Source organism: Rhinichthys klamathensis, unplaced genomic scaffold (assembly GCF_029890125.1).
Source record: "Rhinichthys klamathensis goyatoka isolate OS25496 unplaced genomic scaffold, OSU_Roscu_1.1 h1tg000618l_1, whole genome shotgun sequence".
Taxonomy (NCBI): domain Eukaryota; kingdom Metazoa; phylum Chordata; class Actinopteri; order Cypriniformes; family Leuciscidae; genus Rhinichthys; species Rhinichthys klamathensis.
The window spans coordinates 234,572-246,536 of NW_026607070.1; the positions used below are offsets into that span (position 1 = coordinate 234,572).

At 40.6% G+C, this 11,965-nt stretch overlaps 1 protein-coding gene across 1 annotated transcript; it reads right to left on the minus strand.

Annotated features, from left to right (window-relative positions):
- Positions 1-8,458: 8,458 nt before the first annotated feature.
- Positions 8,459-9,664, minus strand: sox21b (SRY-box transcription factor 21b). Its single transcript, XM_056240896.1, has one exon. It carries the CDS (start codon positions 9,223-9,225, stop codon positions 8,554-8,556), a length of 672 nt encoding a protein of 223 aa, XP_056096871.1. The 5' UTR covers positions 9,226-9,664; the 3' UTR covers positions 8,459-8,553.
- Positions 9,665-11,965: the final 2,301 nt, after the last annotated feature.

Here is an 11,965-nt window from a genome sequence, read left to right on the forward strand (position 1 = left end):
AAGCATCGGACCGGGTGTTTAAATGCACTTCAGTGCACAACAATAAGTAATAACTAAACAATATTTACATTCATGCATTCAGCAGGCGCTTTTATCCAGCAGCAATATGTCGAGCCAACAGTATAAAATGCCAATAAAAAGATTACATTATGTAAACAAGTACATGCATTCAGTACAGGCAAACCAAACGTCATGTTCCAGTGTGTGTGCAGGACTCTATCAGTCAGGAGAGCAGAGTAAAGCTGTGGCCTATTATACACAATAACTCTTCATACAGAGACTACCAGTGACATTAATTAAAGCTGCCGTCGGCAACATTTTTTTGATCATATTCAGTGAAATCGACACTATAATCCGACAGAACAACATAAATAAAGTGGTTTTAGAAAAAAACCCGAGCTTCTAACTCCACCTGGAGCGTTATTTGTTTTGCAAAAATCCACAGCTCCCGGATCATCGGGTCCAATCAGCTTGGGGGGTGAGATCTGACTGCCAATCACAGATCGGGCACACGCCACCCCTCGCGCACGCTACAATCACATGCACACGCCGGAAGTTCGCGCAGTAACGAAGAGTGATGGCGGATGTATCTCGCTTTCAAAACACTAACAAATCAAGTAAGCTCATTTAGAGTATAAATGACGTTAGCAATTGCAATCTATCGGTAGATTAGCCAGGGCAGCATACCTCCAAATACTCCATGGTGTTGATGGATGCTGATGAGACGGGCGCGCTCACAGATAACCTGGTGCACACGCACTGACGAGCACGAACTCAGTGGGAGGGTATCCGTTGATAGTGGGGGAGGGGCATGAGAGTTGTAAACATTCAAAATTTTGCCTAAGTCCACTCAATCTGCCAGACTTGCCGACTGCAGCTTTAACACAAATGATTCCTCCACTTTGAGCTGATCATGTTTTCTTCAGTGTGTTTTCTGTAATTGCTAATGCTCTTTTTACACACACACTGAACAACATGAAGCATTGCTTGGTCACTGGTTGAGCTAAACTGGTATTATCTAATTGTGGAGTTAAATTTAACAGCTGACAGACATTCAACATAATTCATGTGTGAGAGTCTAACAGAAGGACGGACAAAACCAGTCAAATATCCACTGAGTTCTGCTCATATTTCATTACCATTTTTTTAGACTATAGCGAATAAACTGATAATGTGAGAAATGTTGAAGTGTGTGAATAACTTTTGGTTTGACTGTACATCACACACACACACACACACACACACACACACACACACACACACACACACACACACACACACACACACACACACACACACACACACACACACACACATGTAATGTCAGGTGTTTCTGCTGAGGAAAACAAGCATCAGAAATCGTATGTTTCTCCACATCAGAGATTATTGGCTGTATTCTCCGGCTGTTGCGTCCAGTGTCTTCTCTCCGGTCAGTGATGCGTCATTATTGCATATATGCATTATCATATTACACGCACATCAGATCTTTAATTAAATATAGATATTTCAGCACAGGAACTTTACAAGATTGAATACACATTTGAATACTTTTACAATGTATAAATAGCATTATTTTGACAGAGTCAAAACCGGAGTATCATCATACCTGAGGTAGTGTTAATATCTCTCTCTCTCTCTCTCTCTCTCTCTCTCTCTCTCTCTCTCTCTCTCTCTCTCTCTCTCTCTCTCTCTCTCTCTCTCTCTCTCTCTCTCTCTCTCTCTCTCTTTATCTCGACCGGATCCACCAGTCTGTCACCTCTGATTGTAAATCAAATTAGCGAAACACACAGATGTGCAGAGATTCAATCCCTAAACATGAGTGCTTGAACATTTATTTATCCTGCATCAAACTGCATTTGTTAAACTAATATCAGGAGGAGTGTTACGAGTGACAGTGCGGAGCAATGAGTCTGACATTAACAGCCTAATGACTGCGTTTACACACACACACACACACACACACACACACTCGATGATATTTCTGTGCTGGTTTCATCCTAATGATCCAGTTTAAGTGAGAATGTGTGTTTCTGAATGAGTGTGTGCTGAAAAGGGCTGAAGGTTATTCCAGGTTTCAAACACACTCGAGTTAGAAAAGAGTTAGTGAAGATCAATACGAGCACGGCATCTGGTGTGTGTGACGGAGAAGTTTCTGCAGAAGTTTGTCTGACACATTGACGAGCGACGAGTCGAGAAACACAGCGAGTTCAGCACTTCTGTGGAAACACACACACACACTGTAATTGTGGATCGGTTCTGAAAGATTCACATGATCCTCATATTCAGTGTGTCATAAATAACCTGCCGTTTCTCTTCAATACGCCGGCGCTGTATTGAATTGTGTTTTTTAATCATTGTTTCTGGTATTTCTGCGATTATCCTCGCGTGTGTGTTTGTTGTGATTCCCAGTATGAACATTATTCAGCGTTCCTAATGGATTAAGTGTGTTACTCGAGTGTGTTCCAGTGTTCGCTAGAAAACTGCAAGACAATCACATTTATTAGAGTGTTTAAGAAATTGCAAGCTCAATTACCCTGTCAGAAAACATATAGAAATATAATATATGCATATTATTTTATTAAATGGTATATATGCAGATTTTCACATAATTTGCATGTCATAAAATTTATAAAATATAATGATCCAGTGGTGAATTGGTTACAAGCTCTCAGCTAAATAGTCATATTACCAAGTTAGATATTTATATATATATAGATATATATATATATGTGGATGCATCATGTTGGACATGTGATTGCATTTTATTATTTGTGATAAGCAGTTTTGGGTCACAGACCACCAGCTGAAAATAGAATAGAATAGAATAGAATAGAATAGAATAGAATAGAATAGAATAGAATAGAATAGAATAGAATAGAATATGGTATGTTAATATGATATAATAATTTGATATGATAGAGTAGAATATTTGAAAAAACAGAATAGAATAAAATTGGATAGAATAGAAGAAAGTGAAATACAATAGAATAGAATAACAGGATATAATAGAATAGGATATTTTATGATAGAATAGAATAAATGATATAATATATGATATGATAAAATAGAATAGGATTTGATATGATCATGCGACACATTTTAGATGCGACTATATTCGGCTTTGAGTGCCATATTGCTGAAATATAGATTATGATATATATACATATATATATATTGCGTGTACCGTAAGAGATTAGCATTAAGAAAAGCTGTAGGGCAAATCCACATGTTTATATCCGTATGTAAGTGATAATATGTGGGATTCAGAGCAGGCTGTGCTTAAATAATCCTGTAGAAATATGAATAAATGAAGCCGTAAAAATTGAAGCCAGTGAGGATTTTTTTTTGCACCCACAATAATAATCAGTATTATGATGATGATGATGAAGGCCTCAGGAATCCTGTGGGAGTGCGGGATCATTATGGGAATAATCTTCTCCGTGTTCGGCTCGGGAACGCCAGGTGCTGATCGGACTCTTCCTCGGGCCAAAACTTCACATTATTTCTATTTGTCACTGACTCTACATCAGAAGCAGGAATTATGATCGCCGCCATATTTCATGTGTTTCCCAATATTTCACACTCATTTGAAAAGACCTCGAGTCTCTCGCACAGAGGATCTTTGTAATATGCAAACGTGTGAAAAGATGCTTATGTTTCACCAGATGCTTCTTTAAAAAGCCTTTATTGTGTAAATAATGTAAAATGAAATATAGGACAGCGTCAACATTCTGCAAATATTATGCAGTTTCACTTAGAAGTTGAAGATAGAGTTGATTGCTTTTTGTCGGTAATACTTCGATACTATATTTAAAATCCAGGCATTTCAGTTGTGGTTTAAGAAGCGAAGGCCAGATTCTCCAGAACTCAGCATCTTCTGTATTCATCTCTAAAGACGCTTCATTTACAGAAGCTTTAGTGGCTCCATCATCATGGCATTTATTTATGCATTTAGTTTTAATTCATTCATTTTGTTGGATTCACTTTTATTTTATATTATGTGATTCATTTTATCATTTTAAAATAACCTGTTAAACATGACATTATTCTGCAACCATTTAAGAGTTCTCTAGAGCCGCACTCAAGCGTGTAATATTCACATTTATGGGATTGTTTTTAATGCATCTCTGACGATAATGCTGTTGTTATATTGATGTGTTTATGAACTGTCAATTTTTGATTTTTAAAAGCACGTGTATGTGTAGCCTAGACAGGAGCGTCCCACAATGCACCGCTTCCCGGTAGCGTGTGTGTGTGTGTGTGTGTGTGTGTGTGTGTCCCGTCTCACGCTGTGTTTCTGCGGCTGTCCGTGGATTATCCTGTTCAATACCTGAACACACACTTGCTGTTGAAAGTGTTCTCAGAAGTGTTTCTGCGAGCGCATCTGTGATTCGGGCTCGTGACCGAGGGCTGAGCGACACACACACACACACACACACACACACACACACACACACACACACACACTCACACACACTGGGTCTGCGATTCGACACGTCCAGATGTGCAGCTCACGCCAGCGCGGGATCATTCAGGGTTTCTGCCCTCAAACTGATGAAGGAAATGTGTCTGAGATATCAGGTAATGCAGTCCGTCGGGCCATAAACACACACACACACATGCGCGCACACACGAGGCCTGCAGGACACACTCGTTCACACTTTAATTGGCCTTAAATGAGCTGGTGGAGCGAGGCCGGGTCAGAGGCGGTAAACTCTCTCTCTCTCTCAGGAATTACATCACCAGTTCCGGAGATCGAGTTATCCGACGAACTTCCACAGAACTCGTTTCCAGTTTTCCATCCGGGATCTGTTATTCGTGCACAATTTAACATCTTAAAAGTTATTCTCTTATTTTTACATTTTATAAAGGAATTTTTTTGTTATTATTTGTTCAATATTTTACCACCAACATGAAAGATTAGACTCATATATTATATTAATTTCTGTCCGATACATCCGGAGCTTCTTTCACAGTTTTCCGCCTCGAGATCACATCAGTTTCATCAAATGATAAACTTTATGTCGTTTATTATTGTTATGAGTTTTACTGAATCATCACTGAACTGAGTTGGTCTGAATAATGACACTATTGTCCTTTATACAACTCTTCTGTGTACTTTGAAGCAATCAGTATTGTAGAAATAAAGGTGATTTGTGAACATGGAGGCGTCTTCATTTCTGTGTTTCTGAAATATGTCATATTTTGCGGTGAGGACAGAAGGATGTTGTTCTTGTGTTAATGTTTGGCAGCAGAAATTGATAAATGACTTGCAAAAAGTGGCCAAAAAATAAAATCATACTCATTTATTGACCTTTGCGTGATCTCTGCCGGTCTGATGGACTGGGACGGGTTCAGGAGTGTCCCGTCGGGTGACGTTCCTCGACTCGCTGGAGCTCCACACACACGTCCACACGCCGCAAACATGATCTGTGTGTCGGAGGATTCTTGGGTCATAAGCGGAAACTTCTATTATCACGGCTGGAGTGTTTCTTGAGGCTGAAAAGGATCAAATCGCTAAAAATCAATGACCGCTTTAAGAGCAATCGCCCGTGTTCAGTTCCTCAAAGGATTGCGAGGCCGGATAACCGTGGCTTTCCTCGTCTGTGACCCGATACCATCGACGTTCTGTGAAACACACCGACAAATCCCGTCTCTCCATCTCTAATAGTGTTTCTGACCAAACCAGTGGACCTGGCTTTGATAATGCTTTACAGACCCGGAGTAACGAGAAGGAAAACTGGATATTAAACTGTAAAAGCTGCATATTTCTACACATTTCTACACTTGCCTCCGTTACACTCGTAACCTTTGCGTCTGCAAACATTCCCCCAGTCGGCAGGAGCTGTTCTCTACCTTTCCCACTGGATCTGCTTTCCAGAAACAAGAAGCATATATCTATTCAAAAGCCATTTAGTTCATTCCTTTCTCGGCCTGTAAACGCATTCATCAATTGTTCTGCTTTGTCGATGGCTTTCTAATGCTAATCTGCCGTGTTAAATATCTTTTTGTTCCCCTTTCACCATTTTGTCATTCAGTTTATCCAGTTTTGGTCACCCATTTTATTTATTTATGCGCCCGGCTCCATTCATGCGCTCATGTATTTTTTATTATGTTGTTTCACTGTCATCCAGTGTCAACTCAGTCTATTCAGTGTGGGCTACTTGAAGGACTCGCGGGACAAAGCGTGTTCACATCGAGCGCCATTCACTCGGCCAGCTGGAGCGCTTGGAAAAAAGGGGGGGAAGAAAAAAAACCTTGTGAAAAGAAATCCTGAACAATGAACACAGAAGAAGTGCACAATGCTAACAGTTTTCCAAATACCACTGATTGCTTTAAGCACAATGAGAGAAAGCAGGCGCTTTTTGCTGAGCTCCACTTCAACAAACAACAGGCTCACAAAGGCCTCGCAACTCAGGGTTTGTTCCCAGACAAAACCTCCTCGACTGTCTAAACGCTCCTGTGAAGGGAGACAAAGTTCTTTCAGTCGGGCCTCTTTCCCCGGAGAAGCGGAGCCGAGGGAAGAGGGGAAGAGGGAAAGAAGGGAAGAGGGAAGAGGAAAGAGGGAAAGAGAGGAAGAGGGGAAGAGGGAAGAGAGGAAGAGGAAAGAGGGAAAGAGAGGAAGAGGGGAAGAGGGGAAGAGAGGAAGAGGGGAAGAGAGGAAGAGGGAAGAGGGGAAGAGAGGAAGAGAGGAAGAGAGGAAGAGGGAAGAGGGAAGAGGGGAAGAGGGGAAGAGAGGAAGAGAGGAAGAGGGAAGAGGGGAAGAGCTGATTCTGGGGAGCGGAGACCTTCGACTGAGACGCTCTAATGTTGCTCGTTTCAGAAAAAAACTTGGAAAAATGCTTTAGTCCTTCACATATGCTACATGTTTTAGATTTCACTGTAAGAATTAAAGCATTTACGCACCAACAGCACATTTCCACTTTTTTAAACACTATAATAATTAAGGACAGCTGCATTGAAATGCACATATTTCAGTGGAAAGGCATTTACACTATAGCTACTAATATTAATAGTTTACTGCTGTTGCAAACAATAAAATATACACCAGGAAGCTGCTCTGGAATTAATAAAGGCTCGTTGTCGACAAGTTCTCCTGTAAACAGAATGTCTGCATATTAATATCACAGAGATTAGTCGGTTCATAAGCAGAGCAGGGTCAGCCCGACCGGAAGCTCCCGGAGAGCCGCGATCGCGCGCTCACAATGCAGAACAAAAGATTCAATTAGCCGTGGCGAAGGTAATTATCCCTGGACAGTCCAAATTAGTTTTGCATAATTGGTCTGAGCATATGAATTAACTTCTTAATGAAATCTATGAGGGCAGTGTACATTAAGAAGAACCCGACGCGGAGAAAAGACGAGATTATACTCGTCCTTTTTTAACAAGTCTGTCCATTTCGATGTGTCAGAATTAAAGAACAATTTAATTATATAAAATCCATTTATTTTGTCCTGTTTGGGCCTCGACTAAGTGTCTGAACGGTTTCGTTTTTCTGCTTGTATGGATTAAAAGTAGCGAAACTCCTCAGCTTTATCTTCCTTCCTATTCATGATGCGAGTTGTGATAAATCAGGATTTTGGCTCTTGATTACAAAGACTTGCTTTAGAATTCTGAGTAATTCTATTCAAAGCCCGAACAAAAGCGTCCTTTAGAGGAAACTTTACACTTCACCTGCTCCGACCGAGGAAAGGCTTTCAGATACAAATCTTGTTCAAGAACTACAGAGCAATTTCTTTTCTTTTCGCATTCGCTTTATTATATCCCCCTTGTTCAATAAATGAACGATAGGCATTTTAAGTACATATAAGTGGAATTATGCAAAACATATATAACATACAATTTCATTTCGAGTTAGTAAAAAACCGGACTGACTTCTTTACGTGAACGCATGATTGATCTGTGATGTAGAATAACCCTTAGAAATATCAGAAATCTTATTATTTCATGTGTTTCTTTTCATTAAATTACACTTATAAGTGCTTCTGTCTCCCGTTGTGCAAATATCAAGGGAACACGGCGTGTCCCACGGCCAACAGAGTTTCACTGACTGAATTAACAATAAATATTACATTTACATCCATGGAAATAGTAGATTCGAAACTCAAAATATCTGATTTCTAGTCCGAGAGCTCCGGTGTTTAGAGCACAAGCTAGACGTGGTTTAATAAAACTGTACACATTTACAGCAACATGACTGAATAAAAATTAAAAATTAAAAATGGGATTCTTTACGGTTGAGTTTCCAAATAAAACAATGCACTTTTTTCCTCCAAAATAGCAATGCATCCCCGTTACAGCATTGGCTGCGCTAGCGACACACATTACAGTCAACAGGTTATTCTCGCCGCGGAGCCGCACTTTTGCACAGATTTATTCACATTGATAAGAGCACTCGTTCAGCAGTCGCTCTTCATTAATTTCCACCTAATCATGATACAAACACACACACACACGTGATGTCTCGTTTATCACATGTTCAGCTGTGCTCCGCGTGTATTGCATGTAGTCATTCATTCATTTCACATTTAAAACTTCCCCGGTGTCCCGGGCTCATAGCGGGTACGGGTCCAGGCCCGGCTTGCCCAGCCCGGGCAGGAGTATATAGGCGAGCGGGGGCTGGAGGCCCGCGGGCGGCCACGCCGAGCAGGTGCACGGCATCATGTATCCCGGGTTCCCCGGTGACGGGTGTGTGTGTGTGTGCGCGTGCACCCCGGGGAAGGCCGTGCCCGCGCTCGGGTAGCCCAGCGGAGACGCGTAGGAGAACGGCGGCGAGAGTTCGGGCAGTTTGGACCCGAGGTCGAAGAACGAGTACGGGTTGGCCATGGCCGGGTTAAAGAACACGCGCGCTTTCTCCGCGTTGCTCATCAGAGACTCGGGCACGCCGCCCGGGAGCGCGCTCACCTTCAGCGCCTCGTGCTCGCCCAGGTTATATGCCATCGGGAACGCGAACTTGTCCTTCTTCATTAAAGTCTTGGGCTTTCGTCTGGGTCTGTACTTGTAGTCGGGGTGTTCCTTCATGTGCATCGCGCGCAGCCGCTTCGCCTCGTCGATGAACGGCCGCTTCTCGGCTTCCGTCAGGAGTTTCCACTCCGCGCCCAGTCTCTTGCTGATCTCAGAGTTGTGCATTTTCGGGTTTTCTTGGGCCATTTTCCGTCTCTGCGCGCGGGACCACACCATGAACGCGTTCATAGGGCGCTTGACGTGATCCATGGGCTTGGACATGATGCACCTGTGCAGGTAAAGTCCACGGAACTGGCACTTACCCACGGGAGATTAAAGTCAGCGAAGTTAAAATAACAAGGAAAAGCGTTCCGTCAGGATCAGTGCTTCATTCCGGCGCGCGCGACAAACAAGTCCAAGTCGAGCGTAATTCGGCTTTAACTTTCACGAAAGCAATGTTCTCCTCAGAAGCATTGTTGGTATAAATCCCGAAAAGTGTCAGATGAAGAAGAGATAGTGAAGAATCGGTGTTCCTCCTCAGCTGGGCTCGGTGTGTGTTTTCTTCAGCTGAGCTCGGTGTGTGTTCTCCTCATGATGAAATGTTAACTCGAGTGATTGTCAGCCGAGAGTTCAACATGTGAAGTAATGCGCGCACTGGCAGGTGCTGAAGGGCTTCTGCGCATGCGCACTGCCTCTGTCAGACCTCGCGCTCCACAATCCCACCCAGCGCGAGGACGAGAGTGAAATGATAAACTCACTTTGCTCAGAGAGAAAAGCAATCAGCATCGCGTGTGTGTGTGTGTGTGTGTGTGTGTGTCCAGAACGCGCTTTAAAAACAGCCTATTCTCGCCGTCCGCGCGACAACTTTACAATGACTGTCGACTTTTTAAATTAGGACATTTTAAGGCTGTAGTTTGTTGAGGTTTGTTTCACACAGTCCGAATTGTAAATTGTATTGTACGTTTTTAAAACAAAAGTTGTTGTGGTCTGGTGTATTTATGGCATACACATCTTTATTGTTTATAAATAATTTTAGAATTCTTTTATTTAGTCAATGTTCCGTCCAATGATGTTCCTAACCCAAATCTCTGGACTGTTGCTATGGTTACCCTCTCAGGTGATTCTGGAGCTTATGTAGTGTAAATACGCTTTTTGATTAATTTGCATTTAAACGGTTGGGTTTGGTTCAGTATTGGAATCACATTTAGCAGACATAACATAATAAAACACTCTTTATTTATGTAGCCTATATAAGCCTGATCAAGGTGCACGGACCTTTACAGAATGAAATGTTTTATTTAATTAATAATAAGAAAACGTTACATTTTGTGCAATAGTTATATCACACAATTACATCATAAAATTATAATCTGTCAAAGTGTGGCTGAACGGTCCAAATGAAAGGAAGTTAATTCTTTAATTTATCTGAATATTTTCAGTAAAACAGACGCGCATTAATAAGCACGAGGTGTTTATCTACAACACTTCTTCCTCTTCCTCTTCTTCTTCTTTCTCTCAGACTTCAAAGGATCCTCCGTGACCCGAGCATTAGCTCGAGGAATATGAGACTGCGCAATTACAGATATATCTCTGAGAGTTCGTGTTTGAGCGGATTCTGCCGCACCTTCTGTTCTTCCTATTATTAAAATCACAGTGAAAATCACCGCGTTTAACGAGTGGGAAATCATTTAATTGCAGAGTTTCTCGTGGGAACTGGCTTTACAATTAAACTTGTTGTCAGACCTTTTTTCTCTTAAATATTATTGCGGCAATACTGAACAGAATTTTTAAACAGAAATAATTGATCCTATTATTATTATTATTATTATTATTAGCTAGCCTAAATAAAAACTCAAAGCATACATAATTTACAGAGGTCGCACATGCAGTCTTATTATTAGAGATGATGCAACATAATTAATAATCATACGTTTAATAAACCCTATAAGGGAGAAACGACGATGCAGATAAGAAATATTAATGCAGATTTATGGTGAAGAAAGTCATGTGTTGAAAGACTAAAAGGCGATCCTCTTCATTGTTTGCATAAAACTGGTTTCCTCTGCATTATTCGGCCAATCTGCTTCTGATTTAATTACGCCTATCGAATGAGATTAATGTTGCACTATTATCGGCCTAATATGCATGTCTTTTGAGTCCAGATGATGACGAGTGTCAGAGAAGATGATTGACAGCTGAGACACTGTCCAACTCTGACGTGTCGACGTGTTTCCCGCTCGTTTCTGTGTGTTTCCGGTGCACGTCAGAAACAAGACGCTAAAAACAGATGATAAAAAAAAATAAAAAAAAAATAAAATAACGCAAGCCTATAACAATTCAAGATGAACACGGCAGCCTTTTAATTTGATGCAACATCTTGCAATGTATATTTTTAATCAAATGAAAAGAAAAAAAACATTAAAAACTAAGTGGTGTACAAAAAAAAATATTTGTATGAATTATAATTATTGAATGATATGCTTTCCAATGAGGGTACACACGTGTAGACGGTCTGACTGATATACAACAGAGTTTAGCTACAAAGCACATATTCTAAATGCTATAAATTCGTACTTTTATTAATATGTAGGCTATTGTTTTATCTATGTCATATGTATATATATATATATATATATATATATATACATACATATATACATACATATATACAGTTTAGGGTGCATCAAATTTGAATGGGAAATTTTAATTTCAAAATATCAATTTGGCTGGCATTGCATTTTGTTCCAATTAACATAAAAATGACTTTTGCAAAGTTTTAAGGAATTCAATTGAGATTTAGGGGTGCCACCTAACACATGAACTTTGGCGAAATTTCAATTTTTAGTCTAATTGCCAAAAGGTTGACCTGGGAATGTTGAGTACAGTGAACTTTTATACAGTAACATATTCTATAGGGTTATAAAAGTAAAAGTTGTTTGTTTGCCATTTGGGCAACTTGGGCATTTCTCAGAATTCAACTTTCAAGATTCTCCATTCATTTGTCCTATAGACAAAATGAATG